Below are 25,040 nucleotides of genomic sequence, written 5' to 3'. Positions count from 1 at the left end.
ATTGGATCATATAACGAATTTGTACTCATCACTCTGCGAACATTCTAAGGCAGTTTTAATTTGTTATGTGCGTGGTGTGTACATGTGGCATGCTGTGCACTTTTTCTGTAATGTAATCATGATCTTGCAGTGCATGTTGATGTTCTATTTGCATCGTCTGTGTATCTTGAGGATCTCGTTACCTAGGGATTTAGGTATTTGGGCGCATTGCCTTAAGGTGGCAACATGGACCCTGCCACTGTATCTTGCAAGTGGCGTCCACTGTGGTATGTGTACAAGGTGCTGTTTTACCAGACATTATAATATGGAATGCTGTATTATATTTTCCTATGAGCCGTTAGAAATGTCTCAGCTGTGGCATGTCCCCTTGTGTCAAAGCATGTAATTCGGGCAGTTGTCAGCCAGGTTATAAAGTTTAATCTGGTCCCATTTGCACATAATGTTGATATTTCACCCCCACAGAAACAGTTGGTATCTCTGCACATTGTTCACGAGATACGTAATGATTGGGCAGCCTAGAGAGGTGTGAACATACCTCTGCTTGGTGATGTCTCATGTTTTTCAAGTGTGTCTCTTGATGTAGCAGAGTCTCATGTTCATGAGTGGGTGAAGTACTGTCTTAGCTTTAGAAGCCTCACAGCACAGTAATTGCTAGACCTGAACACTTTGTGTGTTGCTGCGTTGAACACATCTGTGCATGATGTCTTTCCATGTCTTCAGGACGTTGCTGTGCATGCAACATTTTTTTGTGTTTGACACAGGTGCACATTTGACCCATCGGCATGTGCTTTTGTCTCAGTATGTTGCACCCATGTACACTGTGTCTGTTGCAGTAAAGGAGTTGCAAAGGGTGTTCAGGTCCGGTATCTGGATATGACAGGCCATTCAGCTACAGCGCACATTGTACTATGTCGTCCTTGCTGGACATGTAATGAATGTAGAATCTGTATGTAAATATAATGGAGGTGGAAACATGCAGGTATTTCACATTGGAAGAACAAAGTGGTACATACCTATGCTAAGTGCCTGACTTACGTCCGGCAACCTCACGACATGGGCCATCCTCTGGGTGTGTAATTGCAATGCATGTGATTTACTGATGGTCATCACCTTGGAAATGACACATTATTGTCTGTGGTAGGATGAGAATGGATGGGTATATGCTGGAGGAGGCAATGCATCTGTGTATGTTGAGTTGTCTGCCCAGTTGCCTATAAGCAGCCTGACACGTGCACTGTCCTGCAGAGAAAGTTGATAGTTCAGGTTGTTACTACTACCACGACACCACCTGTCTTGCAGGACAGCCTATATGGCAGGGGTTTAAAAATATGTTGTGTGTCTATATAAGTAAATATTGTAGCTAGAGCATTATAAACCTCCATATCTTGGTCCTGTCAGGGCAAGGAGTTTCTATGCCAAATGTAATCTGCTTGGGTCCAGCGGTCTGTGAGGAGTTCCCAGACACACTAGCCTCACTCGCAGATTCTTCCCCACCCCCCTCCCCCTCCCCTCCCCTTCCTCCACCCTCTTTCTTTGTCCGCATCTTCCTCCCCCTTGTCTGCCACCTCGTCCTCTCACCTCTATCATTCCATATCCTCCTCCTCTTCTTTCTGACCATTGCCCCCTCCATTCTCTCTTATCCATGTCCCCTGCCCCCCCCCCCTCCTCTCTCTCTCTCTCTCTCTCTCTCCATCTCCTCCTCCATCATCTCTGTGCCCATCTCCTCTCCTTCGTCCATTGGAGCTAGGGGTGTATGAACCTCACAGTTATGATATTTGTGAAGTTTGCTGTTTGTGTGTCATCTTGGTTGAAATTGATCCAGTAGTTAAGGATAGACATACATACGTGTTTACTTTATGAATACAGTAAGGGCCTAGGTCGAGACCCTTAGGATTGCAGGATGACAAGATGTGGAGTGCAGTGGTGAAGGCCAGTTGGTGCTCCGTGTTTAAATGAAACAAATTTGGCAAGACATACATTTATTTGGTTTAAGTCTTACAATTGAATCTTCTTCTCTAAGGCCGTAGCAAGACCAATGGATGCAGCATGCAGCCTGGAAACATGCTGACTAATTCACTTCAGTAGATTCTTGAGAACGTTGCCTCTGTTGCAGCTGCTTACATACTTCCTAGAACCCATGCAGGGTAGTGGGCAGCAAGCTTAACTTGTACAGTGGCATCAACCATCAGATCATCTACTACTTGTTACTCGGGCACTCTCTTGGACATTGGAGGGGTGTGCCTGAGTAAACTTCAGCAGCTCTACAAATAATGTAGATTGTACTGCAGACTTACCGGCATGTCCTCTCTGTTAGAGGTAGGCCATGAACACCAGTGTCTGTTAACAGATGCAAGTAGTTGAAAGTACATGATACTAGAAGCAAAGAAGTGTCAGTAAACATAAGTCTGCAAAGGAACCATTTGCGAGATAATTGCGACTTTGTGGTTACCAGATACCACTGACCTCATTCTGTGTAAGCATCATCCCAGTTAGGAAAAGGTAACAATACTGTATAGCATTAAGTAAAGTTGTTAGAGATTACTTTGTAGAATGAATGTTCCTTGAATTATCACGACAACGTAGAAGACGGTACTCGTATGTAAAGAAGGTATTCTTAGTGTCGTCCTTGTATCTGGATATAGCACTGTACCTGTCACTACATTGAGTTTCGAATCCTTTCAAACTTGCCTTGATCATTTTGAAATTCTTGTACAAGCATTGACACGTCTCTGCTCCAATACCTAATTGTGTTAACCATAGTGGCATACACTACATCCAAAGGGGGCCCTAAACACAGAAATCCATGGAGTTCAGATCAGGTGAAACCATGGCATAGGTCCTCTTTACCCAATCCATCTTTGGCCGTATCGGTGTGTTGGGTGTCATCTCATCATAACAGCAAAATATGCCAGTGCTTCATCGTGCATGTACCACATCCTCTGGCGTTGATCTAATGGGACAGCCTCAAGCGGTCCTGAAAGATGGTGCTGCAGAAATCGTAGATAATTCTGTCCATTGAGTCGGACTGGTAACATGTACTGCCCAATAAAACAGTCATCTAGCACTCCTAACAACATTCACAGTTAGAAACATCGCTGAGGGGACTTCGTGCACAGAATGTGGATTGGAGCCTAGATAATTAACTCATAAACGTGAGAATTGTGATAGTTAAACACACCTTGACAATTGAACCTTCCTTCATTTGTAAATAAAATGTTATTGTTAAATATAGAGTTGCCTAAAGTGTGTTGTTGCATCAGCTGACGAAACATTAGTCAAGGACGAAAGTCCTCCTTCACTAAGACACTCAACTTAATGGGAGGTGGAATGAATACATTGCATCATGATGGATTATTCTCCAAACAATACTGTGGCGCATTCCAGTAATTTGTGTAGCAAGTCTTCTTGTCGCATTTCCTGGAAGTGTTCGCCTGTTTTCAGTTTCACATCTTCAAGCACAGGTATAATTCCTGCAGGCCTACCTGCTCTCATAGCATGTGCGAAACTCCCAGTTTTTCGGAGGCATTGATGGACCCTTGTAAACATTCTGTTTCTTGCAGTGTGTGCTTCTTGGTATGAATGTGCAGCCTTCTACACATTGCTGTTAGCTGTACCATACATGAAATGCTTATCTGGATACTCCTCGTTATTGTGATGTTCCATGTTACCACCAGCACTCGTACAACACAACTGACGTTCTGCAAACAGCTGTCATGAGGGGCACTCTGATTGTGCACTGCAATATACATTTCGTTTACAACTCCACATCTCAAAAATGTAAACAAAGACGACACCAAGGTGTATCATGCAGTTTTTACACATAATCACGTCAGTAGTGGCTGGTAAGCAGAAAGGGTGGAGACTCCAGGGACTAAATACCATGCATAAGATGGATCATGGATTCTATGATGGGTTTATTGGTACAGCAGCTGGTCTCTATAATTTTGTAAAGAGACAGTCTGCTTGGAAAGTTATTTTTATTACAAATAATGCATGTCACCTGGTCAAGGCTTCCTCAGATTTTTTAAAACAAAAGCAAGAAAGTAATTACATAAAATTACAAGTTAAGTAGCTTGGTTCTAAGCTTTGCTAAACTTTTAAAAATTATCTTTGAAAATTAAAAAAAAAACTGGCTAGTAGGGCAGTTAGAATGATCGTAACAAACCATCTCAAAGAAGAACTATCAAATGAAATACACTGGAACGAAACCAAATGTATAAACTTAAAAGGATAAAAACTGAGGATAACTGTATGAAAGTAAACATAAAGTGGAGGGAGGGACACTAATAAAGTAATGGAAAATACTTTAAAATAGTCAGAGCTGCCAGGTGAAGCACAGCATAGAGCCACATGTACATCGAATGACAGAGATATCAGGTGACTAAATGGTGCAATAGATGGTCACATTGAAACTACGGTGCAGAGAAAAACTGTGTTGCCCATGCTAATGGGGCAGTACATCAACAGAAGGCATTAGTATTGGTAAAAGTTAAATTTGTTTGGATAAATCATGAACATAATCTGTCCTGATATGATTGCATAAGTGAAAATAATGAACCCTAAAGCCCCATCGTTGTTTGCCCAACTTAAAACTCGTAAAGAGAATTACCTGATACTCCCCATATAAAATGATACTGATAATGTGGGTGGACCAATCTCAAAATAAATCTTGAGACTTTTGCAGAAAAATTTTGTGTTTAAGGAGAACTTCACAGTATGTAATCAGAAGGAGTTAGTTGGTTCACTCACTAGTACCGCATCTTTCCAAAAAAATTGACTTCCACTATCATTTGATGTAAATAAATAAATAAAAAACACCATACACCAATGTTCCAGTCAGTAATAAGTCACCCTAATATTATGCAATACAGCTGACTTACACTAGACGAAACCAATGAAATTTATTCATCCTTTCACTACTGACAGCATGTAATTACTTCTCATTTAACAACAAATGCTGTAGACAAACCAGCAGCTTGGCTATGGGTAGTTCGTTGGCAGGTTTCCTATTTGATGTTTTTGTTGATAATGTTTTTGTTGACAATCTTGAATGCAGGTGTTTTAAAAATAACAGAGAGAATTCCAAACAAGTCCTTTTTTAATGTCGATATGCCAATGACTTGTTTATTATCTTCAGTGGATCAAGGGAAGAAGTCAAAGTTAGTAGAAGGCTTCAATAAACTGCATCCCAAAATGGAATTTACCTAAGAATTGACAGATAAATGTGGTATACTTAACTACTTAGATCTGCAGATATAACTTTGCAACTGAGACAGACTCTTTATATAACAACTTTTTTTATGATAACTAAGCAAACACTGTTTTCTGCCTTGTTTCACAATTTTATTACTAATGTTACTGCACAACGTAGGTTCGGGTTATGAGCCCACTTATTTATGTGCTTCAGAGACTGCAGCAAAGCATTTAACAATAAGACACTAAAAATGTAGGAAGTACTGGAATAGGCTTTACTGGAATATCAGAGCACCTTGTACAACCAATCAGAAATCTGTACAAAAACCAAGAAGCAACAGTAATAATACAGCAATAATATACAGAAACTTTCTGTTGGGAAAAGGAATCAGGTAAGGATGCATACTGTCATATTTTTTCTTTTTATGGTGAATACATAATGTGAACTTCAGGTCTAACAGATATGGAGATACGCATGCGACATAGTACTTAATAGCAGGCAGTGAAGAAGGTATTAAAAGTGTGCTGGGAAGAATATGAAAAGAAAGAGAAAAAGTTGTTCTGAGGCTAAATTTGAAGAAAACAGCATCATTAACAATAGGAATGAAGATTAAATTGGTGATCAATGAGGAAAGCATTGAGTAAGTTGATAAAAATGTGTATTTAGGATCTACATTAACAAAAGCAGCTCCTGCACTGAGAATATAAGAAAGCCACTGCAATTAAATTAAGCATATAGCTAAAGGGAAGGAAACTGTCATCTTTGAACAAAATAAAAATGGCTGAAACTTCGATTTTTTTCCCCATACTTTTGCATGTCTGAATCATGGGAAGATAATGGATTCTTTTGAAATCTGGTTCTGGAGAAGGATCCTGAGGATTTCATGGACTGAAAAAATAAAACTGTGCTCTAAAAAATAAAATATATTTAGGGGCCAAAATACTACAAATGAAACAAAGGTACTTAAGGCATATTGTGACTGCAGAAGACTTGCTAGGAAAAGCTGTTGCTTGGGAGAACAAAAGATCAGTGGAACAGAGGACAACCAAGAAGAAGGGGTAGAGCACATAAAAAAGCACTGGAATGATCCTGGAAGAAATAGGACCAATGCAACATGTGTAGGGGCATCATTCATAATGTCACCAGGAATTGGTGATGACGTGATGGATCGTAATCATAATTTGGTTAACTGTCTTGTGATGCTTTTAGATTTCATAGTTCTCTATACTTCTTTGTCCTTTCTTCTTCATTCTTTGATAACCTACTTGCAGTCTACTGAATTCGCCCAACATCTGGCAAATTCTTCTGCCTTTCCCTCTCATTCCCGGAATAAACCTTTCAATTCCCTCTATTAGAAGGCAGTCTCGAGTCAAATGATGACCAGTGTAGCTTCTCATTCTTCACTATCAGCAACATCCTCTGATCTTCTGCGACTGTTCTCAGTGCTGCCTTATTCCTGACTTCATCAATTCAGCTGATCTGCTCCATTCTCTGCCAAACCAACATTTCACAAGCTTCAATTCTCCTCCCATTCTGCTTTCTCAGTATCCATGTCTCTGCTTTATACAGTCCATCATTAGTTGCTTTCTGAATTCTGCTAAGAGTAATTTCTGCTTTTGAAATGTCTCTTTCACCTGTGCCATTTTGATTTTGGTGTACTGTTCACAGTGCATATCTTTCCTAATCCAACTTTCCAAAAAACTTAATGTTCACACCTCTTGTACAGGTTCAGGTCCTAACTTACACATCATAACACCAACACAAAATACTTAATCAGATTTTGTCCTTTCTATCTTGGTTCCCATTGTTGTTACAATTGCATCATGATTGCTGATCTCTGTTTCTGTGAACAACTTAAAGGAGATTTTGTCAGTTGTAAGTTACAATTTTTAAATTCAGTTGTGGGGTGATTGAAAATATCCTGCAACTATTATAATATGACTTTGTTCCACATGTGCAGGGGGAACAGATGTTTTCTCTGAAGCTTGGTGCTAATGCTAAAGACTACTTTTTCATGATATTTGAGTGATAATACAGTTTAACCATTACATCCTCATTTTTAAGTGAGCCGAACATTTATGGCATGAATAATCTTTGCAGTAACATCAGAAATTGTATGTAGTATTGCAACTTTTCATATTTTTGTTATTAAAGAATAATGTTAACTGTTCCTTCTTTGTGAAGGCATGTTATCATCAAGCTACAAACTATCCTTAATTGCTTTACAGAGTCTTGTTCTGCCTTAATATTTCTGTGCTATACATCCTAGCAGGTATCTAATTATAGATCCCACAAGCATCTGGTGACTAAGGATACTTCAACCCATTATTAACGCATTTAATTACCTTTTTTGAATTACAATTACTTTTTAATTACTATTATTTTTGAAAGTATACTAATGTTATTTTCATGTATGTGGTTATGTATAAATTATGATCAAATTAGATTATTGCAATGTCTAATACAGCCAGAAATATTTTTATGTAAACAAAGGAAAGGTAATTAAGATCATTATGTTTCTATAGCCGTGAACCATGGACCCTGTTGCAATGAGTTAGCTTGTGCCTCAGAAATAACGATAGCCCAACCGTTGATGCTATTACGTCGAAAGGGTGTTCCAGGGAAGTATAAGGTGCAGTTGCCACTTTGGTAGTTGTAGGGGAAACAGTCTGGATGATTCACAGTTGTGGCCTTGTAACACAACATGGTGGTGCTGTGTTGGTACTGTGGATGGCAGAAAATGAGGGGAAACTGCAGCTTTATATTTCCTGAGGAAATATAGTTCTACTGTATGGTTTAAGGGAGACTGCACTCTTGTGTAAAATAGTCCCCTATTCAGATCTTCTGGTGAGGACTTCTCAGGAGTATATCATCAGATAAAAACGTATCTGGAACTTAGTGGTCTGAAATGTGGAATATGTTAGATCCCCCAGTCGTGCAGGTGGGTTAGCGAACTCAAAAAGGAAACTGGATAGGTTGTAGTTAGATACAATGAGAATTAGTGAAGTGCAATAGCAAGATTTCTGGTCTGGTGAAAACAGGTTTATCAACACAAAATCAAATGGAGTTAACGAAGCAGTAGCTCTAATAATGCATGGAAGAAAAGGGTTACAGGAAAACTGTGATGAAAATTTAATTCTTTCATGTTCTAATTCATGCTATCTTGAATATCTTATGAATTAAATTTTGACAGTCAAAGAATGTATCCTGGTGTAATTTCCTATAATGATTAGAAGACCGATAACAAGAAATCATACAATTTAAGTTTAATAAGTGAAATATTACTACAGTAGTGGTGCCCCAATTGTACAGCTGTAGTTTTTATTTTCATTAAGCTGAAATCTAACAATCATGTTAACAGACTGAACAATAAAAATAAAACTGAACTCAAAATTTGGAGAAAAGCAAATATGGCATTTGCTAAGGTACACATATGCACCATACCTCTACTTAATTACATAAGTGACCTTCCTAGGGAGTTAAAATGCTTTTAAAATTTTTCTTTGCGAATGAGATATAGGATTTGAATTAGACTACTACTTGAATAAACTTGTAAGTGGTTAATAGTGAAATATTGTTCTTAGACTAAAGTCATTTGTATTTGACTATCAATAATGTTTGATACATGTCACAAATACGTGGCTACTAACTACAGATCAACTGTGTTGGTAAGCTAACGGAAAAAAGTCTGTATGGTTAGAAGTAACGCTTAATCTGTTGACATCCATCCAAGAATATGGACATATTTCTAACAATTTCTTGCTGTCATAGGAGATGATTATCGAAGACAATGCAACTGAAATTACTTAATATTTATTTACCAAAAATTAAAACGCTAATAACACACTCTCTGTTTGCAGAAAAGAACAGGAAAGGGTATGATTAGTAGAGGTACAAGGTACCCTCTGCCATGCACTGTATGGTGGCTTGTGGAGTATGTATGTAGATGTAGTATTTCTTTTGGATCCTGTTATATATGAATACATTTATTTCTTTAATGTTGTTCTTGGGTTAGTAATAACCAGTTTAAAAGAATTGTACTGTAAAATTAAATATACAGTAATGGAAATCAGTATAGAGGAATAGATATTTGAAGGAAAATTAACATTGTTGGATGGAATAGTTCTGCCCATTGTATATGCAATAGTATGAGATCCAGTGTATCAACAAATGCAGTCAAATTGTATTGCATTTGATGGCAGTTAACCAGTATATGACACACCCAATGATTCAAATAAGACACCATTAGTGACAGTGTGTGTTGTGTATATAGACCATGTGTGTGATGGTGCCATGCAAAAACATTTACCATAGATGAAAAAGCAAAAATTGGCGCATACAAGGAAGTGGGACACTCTAATCGTCCAACCACCGGAAGTTGAACAGTTCAAGTGCAGTGATCAATAATTTCGTTAGATTGGGCACACAATATGAGCAGAGTGGAAAATATGACCAACATAGAAAATTATCTGCGACATCGCAACAGTTACTTTGGCACAAAGCAAGGGGCAAAAGCCGGTATTCTTTTCAGTATGTTGCTGATTTACAGTTTCTGATAGCTGCCAGACATATATGACAAGTATTGTCTTACGAAAAACGTATTTCATTCAAGAAATGACTGCCGGAAGCTGCTCTTAACACCAAACATAAAAACATGGAGTTTGCTGAAAAACATACGCCGTGGGCTTCAGAACGGGATAAAGGTTTCTTCAGTGATGAGAAAAGGTTTAATGTAGATGAGCCAGAGGGATTTCATTGTTATTGGCAAGGTCTGGGAACAGAGCAGCAGGTAAGAATGAGCAGAACTTGTGCTCGTGTGAGTGTTATGATTTGGGTAGCCTTCTGTGCCTAAGGTAAATCATCTGTTGCGTGGCTGATCACTAGAATGAACTCTTAACATGTACTCTAAGATGTTAGAAACAGAATTGATGAGAATGCATGAGGACCTATTAGGCGAAAGTCTAATGTTTCAACAAGATGATGCATCTGCACATGTTTCTGCTACAACCAAAAAGTGATTTGGAGATACAGATACCAATGTCTTGGCCTATCTTGCACATATGCCAGATTTGGATCCTGTCGAAAACCTTTTAGGAATATTTACAAAGGGTGTGTTTATCACAATGGAAGGCAATTCGTGGTCATATTTGAACTGAAAAGAGCGATACAAGAGGAGTGTGCCACAATTTCACTGCAAGAACTACGAATCCTAACAAAATCAGTGCCTAAAAGAATTTTTTGAAAAAATAGGAACAACAGAGGTTGGACAAAGTACTATAGATTGACCCACAAACAATGGTGGTTCGCTCATGTAGAAGCGTGGATGGGGATGCATTGTTGACGATTCCAAGTGACAGTTGTGCTACGTGCATGCTCATGCTTTCCGCTTGAAGAAAGTGTATATCTTGCAAATTATGTCTCTCGCTTACTTAAGCAGAATTTATCTTACCACCACAATCAGCGATGACAACTCGCAACAAATGGAATCAGAATTCATTAAACAACTCGCTACGATCACGTTTAATGTTTGCATTAGTATGGCATTTACAGCAGAGTACTCAGAACATATTGAACACTCATTTGATGTCATGTGACATAGGTGTGCAGAAAAAGCCAAAACACAACTGCCATCATTTGTTACTCTAACTAAATGCAATAACGCAACAGGATATTATCGTAAAAAGTTTATCCTGAATGTGCAAATTCCTGTTACTGCACAGAAAATAATAATCACTCACTGTAAATAAGTCTCGATGCATGGAACATAACTGTGCATACGCGTTCTCAGAATATTTGCGTAATTGTTAAGTTGCAATTGGCGAATAGTATAATTTGAAAAGGCATAGCCTTTTCACTGATCGGGTTACTCTAATGCTTAGACATGGGAGTCTAATGCTTCTCAAAAAAATAAAACATAAAAAGTCAGGCAGTGCGAATATGCATGTAAGTTGCTTGCAGGAAACATAGTTACGTATAAAAGTACATCATGATTCATCAGTTGCATAATAACTTAGCTCATATATCCACTTAGTCTAATCAGTGTCAGTTTGCCTTAATGTGGGGAACTGGAGGCAAAGTAACGGAATATGAGAGAAGTCCCTGTTAGTATTTTACTGGAATATTTATCATCTGCTAGTGGATTCAGTCACAGTGATTAAATATCAAGGCATAAAATATGGGACATTAGAGAAACACAAAACAATGTAATAAGGTGGGACAGTTTACACGTTTGATTGGTTATGATTCCAACAGCACACCTCAGAATTATTTTATGTTGAACTAAAATAAGGAAACTCACAAGTACTGAAGAATAGACGCTTGAGTATCATATATGTGGAATCCTTCGCATTACAAATTCCCAGGATGTACTTCAAAAATGTAAATTGTCCGTTTCCCTTTTCCACAGCCATTCTACTTCACATTGTTTAATAGTCTGTAGCTATTTAATCAGTGGATCAGAGTCAATGGGTTTATCATTGATTCTATCATGAAATACTATTTTTGTCCTCTTGTTAATTTGCATCAATCTGCATGTATTTAAGGCTGGTGTTCACACTGGAGCAAGTGAAATTTTCCTCGCTTTTGATAATAGAATTACATTGTTATTATGCAGTGGTCTAAATGCAGAATTTTTTATCTAGTGCTTGGAGCCCACTTTTATGTTTCATATTTGTTATGAAAATGGAATTCTAGGATTAAACAATGAACACAATGAGAAAAGACAACCACTCACCTGCAGATGATCAATAAGTGGTCATTAAGCATATATTACCAACCGGAAAATTGCACGAACTTTCAAGCATTCCTTCCTTTTTGGTATAAATCCACACACACCATAATGACTCTAAAAAGGGTGAAAGCTCAAAATGTACTGCAGTTTAATGATATGTTACTTATGTCTATATGTTTTTACAGCTGTTTATATGCCCAATAGAATATAATGTCGGAAGAACTGGTGGACCACACAAGCACACTCATATCTGTGAAGGATTCCTTGAACAATGCTGACTCAGTTTGAGAAAGAGGGGTAGGTGCAGCGTCAGGATAGCAGTTTTGTAAAAAAAAGTAGTGACTTACCCCCAGAAGAAGCTTGAGGGTACAACTTACAGTTTCTGTCTGTGATACTGTTGAGAAATGGGACTCTCTTAATTAAAAAATCCTTTCATCAGCAAGTAACTCCCAAAAAAATTGTTCAGAGAAGATCCAGTTTTAAAGAGCTGCACTTCACAGTTGATTTCAGTATAGGTGTTGTGCCTTGCATTCACACGTAAAATTTTATAGCTGGAATTGGGAGAAGTAATCATGTTGAGGAGTTACAGACTTTTATAATTTAATGTGTCATTGAGGCTTTGGGAAAAAAAGAAAGAGAGGAACTGATGCTTTTGTTTTCGTATGTAAATATTCCGTCACTATTTTGAAGTGTGACTTGCCCACCGTGAGGTAAGACTGTACAAAGTGTGTCAGTAAACTTTTCCATCGAAGGCATACTTATTTAACTGTTATCAAAATTACTCACCAAACTTATTTTTCATAGTGGGTTCTTCAATCCAGATACTTTGTTGCACAGCTACATGATCTCTTCATTTGTAAATCTGTAAAATCTTGCACAATGGTAAGTATTACAGGTGAAGATAGGAATAAGAGATGCTCTGACTTATAATGTGTCTCATACCAGTCTCAGAGAAAATTGTCCCATCATTTAATTACTGTTGTCCTACTGTAAAACCTGAGGAGGAATGTATCATTTACAGTTTAGTGGTGTGTATTTCAGAGAAATGAATAAGTTAACACAACAAAGATTCTGCAGAAGTGGCACTGAGGTGCAGTGTGTCATACCTCTGATAGCCAGTATTAAGGCACCAAGTCAGGCATCAATGGAGGAAATAATCTCTTACAGGCACCTTGGCTTAGCTCATCCCCTCTCCCCTGCTCTCTCTCTCTCTCTCTCTCTCTCTCTCTCTCTCTCTCTCTCTCTCTCTCTGTGTGTGTGTGTGTGTGTGTGTGTGTGTGTGTGTGTGTGTGTGTGTGTGTGTGGTATTTTTCTTCTTCTAGTGTTAGGAAATTAATCATTGTAGATGAGTTAACAATATTTACATGACATGGCACAGTTTTTCTCTAACTTAAGAGTAAAATTTGGACTTACTGATTGTAATATCAAAATAAAATCATCTACAAACTTGGAAATACGTTACAGTGATGACACAAATTTCAACTCCAATTATGTGATTAGTGCATCTAATAGAGAAGACTGCAAAAAGAATCATTTGGAAAAAGCTAATGTGCATTATTGGTTTGCATTGGAGAATAAGCTGCAAACTTTCATTTCATCAAGGAAATATTACAGAGGGCCAAAAGATGGGAACTAGAGTACATTTGAAGTTTGAGTTTTCATTGTCATGTATGTTATGTCAAGCTGAAAAATTTATTCTGCTGGATCACATTTTATTTCAATTCAGAGGTCGAGACTATTTGTTGTGGTGTAGCCTAGTGTGTTGTCAGTTAGCTTACTTTCTTTCACAGTGGTAGCTGTTGGCTCTTGAACATTAAGCGATAGTTCCTTTTTCCATCATTGGTCTCTCTCTGGTGAAGTACATTGTTGTCTCCATTGTTGGGCGTCATCTTGTTTGCTCTTAATCACACTTCAAATTCATCCAGTTGCTTTTGAAGGCATCTGATTCCCTACTTGCCACCTCTCATTACTATACAGAATGACCCAACCTCCAGGAACAAAATTTCAGAGTGTTTCTTGTGTATGTTGTTCTGCAGCCTCAACAAATTATACAAAATGCATACGCTTGTAATAATAATCCACTAGAGTTGCTTTTATTAGTTAGTCATTTATTTATATTTTAAACAAACAATACGTAGAAATAAAAAATTATTGAGAACTTTTACAAAATTCTTGTCGGTGATGGATAATTCAGGACAAGTGTGTCCAAAATTTTACATACAATGTTAGTTGATTTTCATCAAAGACATAATTATAATAAGAAACCATTTATCTGACATACAAATCAGTAATATAACAGTGTGCAGTGGTACAGAAATGTGGCAGTACAAAAGTAAATGATAATTAAAAAATAATATTTAAGATCTTATAAGATAAAGTAAAAGTTATATATAATTGTGACTTATTACAATATTCGGTTTGTTACTGTAATTACCTTTGTTTCCGTAAAAATAGCTTCACAACAGTAAAATAGACTGAAATGTTCAGCAGTATAATGTACAACCCAAAACACAGAGAAATGTAACAACGTTCAGACAGATGCAAAAGTTTTATAATGTTCACCAGTACCTCTCGGATACCTTCCAGACATCATGCAAAACACAAAGATTTGGGTTGAAGCCCCAGCGCAACACACAGTTTTAATCTGCCAGGATGTTTCAAAACCACACACACTACGCTGCAGAGTGAAAGATTCATTGTGGTTGCTATGACTAAGTTGATGTTACTGCAGGAACAGCTCAGCTTAGCTTTGTGTCGCTCTTCCATTATTTGCATAACTGTTGACTTTTTGTCAGTAAACCTATCCATAGGGCTGTGAACCACTGTTAATGTACAACTAACACTGTGTAAAGTAGACCTGAGCAGTAATGAATGCAAGCTTAGGAAAGTGTAAAGTGGGCATTACTGTTGTCAGCACAAGTACTGTGAGTGAATGGAGCCAATTTTGTTACCAAACATGACAGAGTATACCGTTGACATTTGCACTGTTGGACAAATATTTTCAGTAAGGTACAGATACAAAAATAAATGGAAGTAAAAAATCGAACTAAATGCAGTTACTCTGTAACGAGCTGCCAGAGACCACAGGTTCCTTCTTCTAAATTACTCAGAAAATATCTCAGAACTTCCTCCAAAATTATTCAGTGGCATCTGAGTTCAGCCTGTAGAAGATCGTCTCATCAGTGAACTGATCTTTGTTTATTTGCAGTGCTAAAGGGGTGGTGTTTGTACAGATATTGAACAGTGTCAGGGAGAGTATTGATTCTTTGTTTAATCACCTTATTGCTCTTCTTGCTTTCTTTCTGTTAAATTTGGCAATGAAGGAACATTTGGTCAGGTACTTGCCTACTAAGTGTCCGGAATTGATGTTTTGTTTCTTATCTTGCTTATAAATTCTCATGCCACACTCCCTGTCATAGACTTTTTCGCAATTGAGGAACACTACCACTATCAAGTTTGATATTTTCATGTTTGCTGCTATTCACTCAGTCAGTCGCAACAACCTCAGTTCCAATGAGAAGTGTTATGGGAAGCCAAATTTATTAGCTCTTATTATCCTATCCTTGATGAGGGATTTCTCTACTCAACTTGAAGTATTCTTTTGAAAATCATACCTATTGTTTTAAGAATCCTGACTGGTTGTTGGTTAGTTGTCATATTCACATTTGTTTGTGGTTTAGGGATGGTGATAAGTTTTACCTCTTTGCAAGATGCTGGGAAGTCACTTTGTGACATAAAGCTATTGATTATTCTTGTCAATAGCACCATCTGTTTTCTAGGTAACTGGTTCAGATGTAAGTGTGAAATTTTATCCGTGCTAGGTGTAGTGCACTTTTCCATTTCGTGATAATTTTTTTATTATTTATTCATTTATTTTTGTGGACACTTGGCTTTGGTGCTTGATAAAGACAGCATTATTCTGATTGCTATAACTGAGTAATTTACATAACCTTCAAGCTGTATTTGTTCATCCTTTAGTCTGCATATTGTGGCAGAGTGTTTTGTTTCTCATAGGTGTCAATGAGGAATTTTGCCTGCCATAAGACATCAAAGACTGTTCCCAAAGGGCATTCAAGACTTCTCTTTGGATGATGCTCATTTTTCTATCTTCCATGCATCGTGATCCTAGAATTTAAACTCATTCATTCTGTCTTCCACATCTTAGGTTCCCATTCCATAAGTTAGTTTTGTAGTTTGTGAGTGGGCTGTTTCACTTTGTTCTTTTCTTGTGGGTCTCTTGTCCTTCGCCAGTATTTCCTCGTGTGATTTTTCTGCTGTTTGAGTTCTCTTGATAATGGGGTAGCTATTTGTTATTGTTGTTGGAACTTCACATAGTGTTGTGTTGTTTTGAAAATTTAGTTCAAGTCATCTGTAGCATCATTGATTTTTGCTGCTCTAGTAAAATCTCTGTGATGTTGGATGTAGCTCCTTATTTATTCTAGTTAGCTTCATATTTCATAAATGATTTTTCTAATGAGAATTAAAACCTCTGAAATATGATCAGCACCAGTTACGGTCAGAGGTCAGATTTTTTTTCTGTTTGTATTTTGACTTTGTTCATAATATTCTTTGTCAGTATAAATATAGCACACCTGGACAGTGACCTGTGGAAACTGGGATACACATTGGGTCATCTGTCCATGAACAATGTCTCCTGATTGCAGAGAGAATTTCTGCAAGACCTTCTTTGAGGAGTTGCATGTTTGGAGACGGAAACTGTAACTATTCTGCCACCAGTAGGTGAGGGTATCTGTTGTTGTGGTTTCTAATGGTTAAATGCTTCTTCTTCCATGTATCTCTGGGCCTGCATCTTTTCCTTCTTCCCTCAGGATTCCATTCTAGTGCCTTTATCTCAGTTTCTCCATCTGGCTTTCTCAATATGTGCCCCATCCACCTCTACTTTCTCACATGTTGTGATCTTCAATACATGCTTGGTTTGCTTTCATCCAGAGCTCCTAATTATTTATTTCTTCTGGTCCCCAGACATTCACAATGTTCCAGAGACAGCTATTTGCGAAGCTCTGTAACTGTCATGTTACAATCTTGGCTATTTTCCAACTTTCACTGGCTTATAAAAGGACAGCCTTAACATTTGTTCTGAAAACTGTCACCACACTATCCAGGTATGAGAAGACTGAGTTGACAGTTTACACCAACTGCTACCCTGTAAACAGAGGCTTTTCCATTTTCCCAAAATTTAATCTCATTTTCTATGTTGTACGTATGTATCTTGAGGCCAGCAATTTCTGCTTCAGAACCAATTGAACATCTGATAAATATTGCTGTGCTGCCACCCAAGTGATTGGCTTATTGGAATGGTAGCTAGCCATGTTTCATAGTCATAAAAAGTTGTTAGCCCATAGATAGCTCACAATGACTAGTATCTCAATTTTATTTTTGGATATGCAAGTCTAAATCTCTTTTCTATTAAATGCATCATGAATCATGTGTGACCAATCATTCTCAGAGCACTGACCATACTATCCGATTGATTATGGTGCGGTTAAACATCGATACAGTCTGATTGTATTGGAAGAAGACTGGTGTCTTAAATTTGCTCTTGTAATTAAGAATTTCCTAAAACTTACTTTTGCATTGAAATTAGGTTTCACCAGTGTTCAACACTGAAAGATGTATAAGGAGTACAATAACCGATGACTGCTGTGTGAAGTAGTAAAGTAAATAAGTAGAAGATTTTGCTTCGTATAAATGAAGCCAGTTGCCAGAAATTCAGCATTTATTGAATGTGTTCCAGTAGCTGTTTGTAAAGCCTGAGATGATATGATTTATATTGGAAACTTCGATTTGCGTCTGGCACTCATTATTATGATCGTTGTCAGTTTTTCCAATCATTGAAGGTCTTGAGGAAAACTACCTGGTATACTACAGTAGAAGTTAATGAAGATGAAGTGTAGGGAGTTGAATATGCCTGAAGGTTGTAAAAGCAAGTGTATTGTCACTCTCATAAGTACAAAGGTTTTCTCTTGAATAGGCAGTATACTACACAATTATGCCTTAGTTTTGTATTACATTATCGATTTGATCTCCATCTCCTATTACACTACTCATCTGTTTTCACTTTCTAGGGTAGAATTTAGATATGCAATACAAAATATTTAGAGATTACAATGTTGTACATATGCTTTTGTGAGGTAGTTTCAATATATTTTCAGGTTGGTACTCTGTCATGGTGGGCAAGCTGCTGCTGTGTTGACTATTTCACCGAATCAGCATCATCTCTGATTTGTTATGAATTTGTTATTCATCCTAAAAAGGTATGATTTATGTCTTTGGGTAGTTACTGTTCTTTCTTATTTTATTTTTTGTAGCTCATAAAATCAAAATTTGATGTTGGATTCTTAAAAATTCTGGTTGTTGTGCATGGATATTTATTATTCCCTTGAATTTTATTTCTAATTTTTTAAAATATTATGCAGTAGTTTAGTATTAGTGTCTATTGACTATAACACATTAAGTGTTTTTATATATACTGATGCAATAGAATGAAGTAATCTGTTTACACATATGGCTTGCACTATTTTATGGCACAGGAATGCAGGAACTGTTCATTGGAAAGCAACTTGAGTGGGAATATGTAAGAAGATGTTGCAACACAAATTTTCACTATTAGCAGATCTCATTAGTAGTTGATGTGATTTCATTGCTACTTAAAAGTAAGAAAATAAAGTGGCTGTCGAAGCAAAGAAACAGCCATCATCTAGAGTTGTGATTGAAAATGAACTTAATGACCATTGAAGATTTGTTTTATTTAAATAATTCAGTATTCTTGTTGGTGAAGGAATTTTATGCGATCAATGTCTCCATGCTGCAGGAGAATGTGAAAATGACAGCTCAGTTTATGCTGTATGTTCAGAATAGTAGATGAAATTGGCCCACACATAATCTTAGTAGATGTCATTCAGTGTGTCTTTTCCTGATGTTTTACTGTCAGACCCACTCCAGTCAAAGCACAAGAAAAATATGTTATTGTGAGTGTATTTCTACAAGCTTCCAGGCTTTTGGTTCTGCATGAGATCGTCAGATAATTAACATAGTGAAGCATAAACAGAATTTGTCTCATAGGTGTACAGAACATATTTTGCTAAACACTACTGGACTAGTCATTCTTAACCTTCATGTGCTCGTGCTAGAAATAGTCACGTGAGCGCTCGCACGTGTGGTCTCCCAACCGCCCGAGAGTTTTCATCAATCTCTTGAGGTTTTCCGTTTTTAAAGGTCATATTTCCATAAAATATCGACATTAGGATATCTCACACAATATTGCAAACACATTTGTAATCAAAATTATTTATTTAACGATAAAATATACAATGGAATACAAAAAGGAAATCAAATACCCAAATGAAATAAGAACTTTTTTTTTAATTGTAATATTTTGGGACTATACAATGTAATACTTAAGACTAGAATTATTCACTGTCTTAACTTGTCACAAGAAAAGCTAATTTTGCTTTGAAAAAAGAATTTTTGATTGAAAACGTCACAAACATTTCTGTCAGATGAAAAATGCTGATCAGTCTGTATCCATTTCATTTTCGTTTTGAGGCTGACAACAATTATTGCACGTAACTGTCATGGTTGAATGTCATAGACAGACGTTTCTTCCACATTCACTGCATTCTCACTTTGTTTTTATATTCTTTTTTGAGCCACACAAATAACATATTCCTCTCCTTGAAGGGGTTGATACAGCTGGATAAACTACGTCACTCTCTGTAATTTTTCAAAAATACTAACAAATCCTTTGGTAAATGCTTCAATTTAGCTCTTTCTTTCAGGTTTTCACTCATCAGTTCCAAAGATAACGCATGTAAGAATTGTCTTCTCATTTTTTCTTTCATATTACCTGTGTTGAATTGAAAAATGCGTAACAAATTTATTCCTGCCAAGTCAAGTAAGCGGAAAAATATACATTCAGGCCACCTTTGTGTTCTTCTTGATGTTGAAATTCTGGATCACATGAGGTCTACAGTATCAACTCCACCTTTGATTGAATTATAGTCTGTGATTTGTACAGGTTTTTTGGTATCTTCATCAATGATGTCGGTATCATGCATTGTGAAGAGCACTACTACAGCTTTCCTTTTTTTTTTTGTAATCATAGAAATCAAAGTTTCGTCGTCTTGACAACCGAACATGTAGTCTCCTGCCACTGCATTTCCATTTACTGTCACAAATTCTGGGAGAATTTCTTTTTTATTTTTTCTCATTGTACCTAAAAAAGTGAAACCTTTTGCTAAGGAGGTATTCAGCCAACGGGTAACTTGAAAAATAATTATCAGTTGTTACATTTCTATTTGTTCCTTCTATGAAGTCAACCAATCTAGTGACCAAGTCGTACGGTTTGTTAGAGAGTACGTTAGGGCCTGGCACTTGTTTTCCGCAGTACACTTCTAAATTATATGTATAAAAAGTGCATGCATCACACAATGCATACATTTTTAACCCATATTTGGCTGGATTTTGATACATGTACTGGATGAATGAACATCGTCCTCTAAACGCAACCAACATCTCATCAACAGTGACAAATTCCCCTAAACTGAATGATTTTTGGCTGTTAGCAATGAAAGAAGACAAAATTTCTCGTGTAGGAGCAAGTTTGTCCGTTGCTTGACGTTCCAATCTCGTGTTTAGGTCATCAAATCTTATAGCTCGTAGCAAAAATCTAAATCTATTTAGGCTGAAATTGGCTCGCAAAATTGTCAGACCTGTTCCATTGCTATTGAAATATTCAGAGAAATTTGCACAGTTTCCTCTTTTGACCACAATCAAAAACAGAGCACCAAACAAAAAGAAACAGCGGTTGTTGTCGGCTTATAATCCCTTTCACGTACTTTAGAGTTACTGCTTCCTTCTGCCAGTGCTTGACGTGCCAATTTTTTCCTTTCAATATAATATAAATATTCCTGTACTTTACGATCCCTTCTACCATTTCGGGAGTTATTATACACTGAAAACTTTCCAGTCGAGTTTCACATTGTCTGGGTTGTCCTGTAGGACCTGGTAGAGTTTTGATTATATTTTTTATGACTTTGATTTTGTGCTGGTAATATTGGCACTACTAGCCCAAATAGTTTCCATGTCCTTACCTATATAAAATCTGATGTCATTTGTTGGTAGCTCCTGTTGATCTGTGTCATTTTCTCCCCCGTTTTCCAAATCAATTTCCAACTTTGATGTATATCATCTTCAATCCCTTCTTGTTCATAACCTGGGTCATTGGAAACGTCATCTTCTAGGGATTCCTCATGGCTTTTCCCCTCTGCTTCCTCTCTCTCCAATTCAGCCAAGATTCTATGTATGTCATCAGACGTAAGGTATCGTCGTTCCCTTTAAAAACTAAAAATAATTGTTACTTTTGCCAATAGAAATTTCTTAGAATGCCGAAGTGCTAAAGTAGAAAGAAAAACAGAATTTGTGAATGGCAAAATTTATAGAAAGTAATGCACATTCACTAGAGAATTGGAAGAGTCTATAAAATTGAGGAATTATAGGGGAATTACAAAAAGAAATACTTACATTCTGAAGTAGACGAGTAGAACAAAGTCTCATAAGCACTCGCAAGGCGGTAACTGGCCGTTTTTGTAAGTACCGTAGGTGCTTGCAAGGCGGTAAACTGATCATGTTTGTAAGTGCCGTAAGCGCTCGCAAGGAGGTAAACTGACCGCCGAACATGTTCGGACCTATTTGAACTTGTCCTGAGAAGCAGAGAGGTCTGACTTGGAAGAACTTTGAGCAGCATCTGTTGGAAAAAGGTGCAACTAGAGAATACATGTCCCTCCTGCCGCCTCGTTACCTTTGTGGAGTGAGTATGGTGCGAAATTGCAAAAAGGCGGTTACTTCACCGCCCGCGCGAGCGCGTGAAGGTTAACAAGAGTTAGTTGCATGGAGGTGGTTCAAACTAAAACCATGCTGACATGCTGTGGGTTCTTGACAAGCAATCAGAGCACTAGAGATAGTTTCATGTGACTGTATGGAGGCTGGAGCATTTGTATCAAACAAGAACAGCTGTTTCTTTGGCAGTTGTAACCAAGCGCAAGAGGGATACAGAAATCTTCATAGTGCAACCTATTATAAATAATTTTTAGCAAAGGGAGGCAGTCAAAGAAAGGCCTTTCGGTGGTCCAGAATAGTTTATAGTCTTCGTAACACTATTAAGAATAAAGTTCTTCCAAAGTCAAGTGTCATTAATGACAGCATTTTTGCTATTTGCAACCTTTCAGATCAGTCAGTAGTTTTTTGAGTAGATGTGAAGAAGGAAAGGAATTTTTAATAATGAACTTTAAACTGTGAGGAGACAGTCCATCATTCAAGAGGATGAACATGGAGTGAAGGGATAGATGAGAGAAAGGGCACCAGTCAAGGCCTGAATTTGCATGTCATTGAGGAAAGTGTTAGTGACTGTCTTTTGGGGTTCAAAATATGTGTAACTAATCAGTTTGTTTCAGGCAAGAAGGGTGATAAAATAGTATATTTCTGCAAGTTTTTGGTCAGTGTGAAACCTTCGTATCTCAGGAAATGAAGCTGGCAACCTATTTGTAATGTTCTGTTTCTGCATGATAATATACAAGGTGTGATCAGAGAGTAACAGGAATTTTTTTTAATTTTGAGGGCATTATACACCTGATTTTCAAATTTTTTTATCCTGTTGGTACACATGTCTGTAATGTGTGTTTGAATTTTCAGCTGTTATGAATATTTAGTTTAATGTTTACAGTCAAAATGGTTACTCTTGTTTCTGAGTGCTTGTTGAATTTTTACTTTCGAAAAAATGGATCTAAGAATTTGGATAGTCAAAATGTTGACTGTGGCTTTTGGCAAATCTACTGTATTCAAGACAAGAGTTTATGATGATATAGATATTTCAAAGAGCATCTAGGAGATGATGAAGATGACAAATACCTGGGACAGGACGCCTTGGCACATCAATTATTGATAGCAAAATGGAACAAGTAAAGAAAATTTTTTATAAAAAACTGCCGAATCACCATCAGAGAGGTTGCTTACGATACCAGCATATCATTTAGTGGCTCATGCCAAGCAGTTTCTATGTCTTGTGCATGAAATGTGTAGCAGTGAAGTTTTTTCCAAAATTGTTGAATTTGAACCAGAAATGACGTCGCATAGACATCACTCAGGAATTGCTGAGTGAAGTCTGCAGTGATTCAGAACTTCTAAAATAGGTTATAACATGTAATGGTATACGGGTATGATGTCAAAACTAGGACCCAATCAACTTAACAAAAACTGCCTGAAGGACCACAACTGAAAAAAATTCTGCAAGTTCAGTCACATGTGAAGATTCTTCTCACGGTCCCTCTCCCCCCTCTCTCCCTCGATTACAATGGGATAGTACATCATTAGTTCCTGCCTCGTGGTCCTACAATCAATAAGGAGTACTACCTGGAAGTTATGCACCATTTGCATGAAGCAATCTGTAAGAAAATGACCAAAATTGTGGCAGAACCACTCGCAAAAATTGCATCACGATAATGCTTCCACTCAAACCTCAATGCTTATTTGTGATTTTTTGACATTAAAACAAGTCTGTTATGTTGCCTGAGCAACCATATTCACAAAACATGGTCCCTGTAACTTTCGATTCCTGAGGCTGAAAACCCATGAAAGGAGGTCATTTTGCCATGATTGGTGAGAGAAAAACAGATTCGTTGAATGAGCTGAATACTAGAATGAAAAGTGAGTTTCGGAAGTGTTTCCAAGATAAAATGGTAGCGCAAGTGTATTATATCTGAAGGAGATTACTTTGAAGGGGATGAAGTTGATGTTATGAATAAATAAAGATTCTTTAAGAAAAACAAAAATTCTAGTTACTTTTTTAACACATCTCATACAGTCGCACACAGTGGCTTTACACAGTGGTAAATTCCATGAAACTCTCTTATCATCTTTTAAATTGCCTCTTGCAATCCCAATGTTTTCACTATGTAATTGTCACATGTTTGGTCCCTGAAAAGACGTGTCAAGAGCATAATACTCACTGACATCACGTCAGTTATGCAGTATGTAAGCAGCTGACAGGTAATACACAATATGTCCAGGAACCAGGAGGGAACAATAAGATTGGAAGACAAAATTGCACAGATTAAAAAGGGTGTAAGGTGAGGACCAGTCTTTTATCACTACTGCTCAGTATTTACATTGAAGAAACAATGACAGAAATAAAAGAAATGTTCAAGATTAGGATTAAAATTCAGGGTGAAATGATAAGAATGATAAGATTCACCAATGACAGTGATGAAATTGCTATACTTGGTGAAAGTGGAGAAGAATTAAGAGTTCTCTTGGATGGATTGATCAGTCAGTGAGCACAAAAAGACCAAGAGTAAACCAAAGGAAGTCAAAAGTAATGAGGTGTAGCAGAAATGAGAATAGCTAGAAACTTGTTACCTAAGTTGGTGACAACAAAGTAGATAAATTACTTAATTCTGCTATGTTGGAAGCAAAATAATAAGTGACAGACAATGCAAGGACATAAAAATCAGACTAACACAGGCAAAGATGGCATTCCCAGCCAAACAAGTGTAGTAGTATCAAACCCAGGCTATATTTTGAGTAAGGAATTTCTGAGATTGTACTGGTAAGTTTGGAGCTTAGCATTGTATGGTAGTGAATCATGAACTGTGGGGAACTGGAAAAGAAGAGTGATACGATTATTTATTTCTGACTAGCTAACAGTTCATTACATACTCGAACACCAACATATAAATGACAGAGAGGAAAAACACAGTTTTACACAGCACAGATTCAAGTTGTCTTACATGCCTCAAAGATATAAAGCATCACAGTTATGATGAACTACGTAATTTTTATTTTAACACTTCCTTCAAAATATGAAAAAAACACTAAATGTCACATGGATTTAATCTTCTGCACTCCATTTCCTTCACGCAGCATCTCGAATCTGACCCTTTCCAATGGCTTGGTTAGTAGATCAGCTAGTTGATATGTCCCATCAGTGCGTTCTAATCCAAGAACCCCATTCAAAAATCTCTCTCTGATGTAAAAGTGGCGGACTTCAATGTGCTTTGACTTTCGATGATAACGTTGGATTTTTAGACAACTTCACTGTAC

General features: G+C 37.2%; 1 protein-coding gene across 1 annotated transcript in view; it reads left to right on the top strand.

Annotated features, from left to right (window-relative positions):
• LOC126175405 (RNA-binding protein 4.1-like) overlaps positions 1-18,681 on the top strand; it is a 91,848-nt gene extending 73,167 nt beyond the window's left edge. The window contains exons 7-8 of the mRNA XM_049922202.1: positions 18,098-18,199; positions 18,476-18,681. Coding sequence (XP_049778159.1) covers positions 18,098-18,167 — 70 coding nt within the window. The 3' untranslated portion in view covers positions 18,168-18,199; positions 18,476-18,681. The remainder of the gene's footprint in view (positions 1-18,097; positions 18,200-18,475) is intronic.
• The last annotated feature ends 6,359 nt before the right edge of the window (positions 18,682-25,040 follow it).

This window comes from Schistocerca cancellata, chromosome 1 (assembly GCF_023864275.1).
Source record: "Schistocerca cancellata isolate TAMUIC-IGC-003103 chromosome 1, iqSchCanc2.1, whole genome shotgun sequence".
NCBI lineage: Eukaryota > Metazoa > Arthropoda > Insecta > Orthoptera > Acrididae > Schistocerca > Schistocerca cancellata.
The sequence above is the reverse complement of the archived record's forward strand: the minus strand, read 5'-3'. Positions and strand labels throughout refer to the sequence as shown.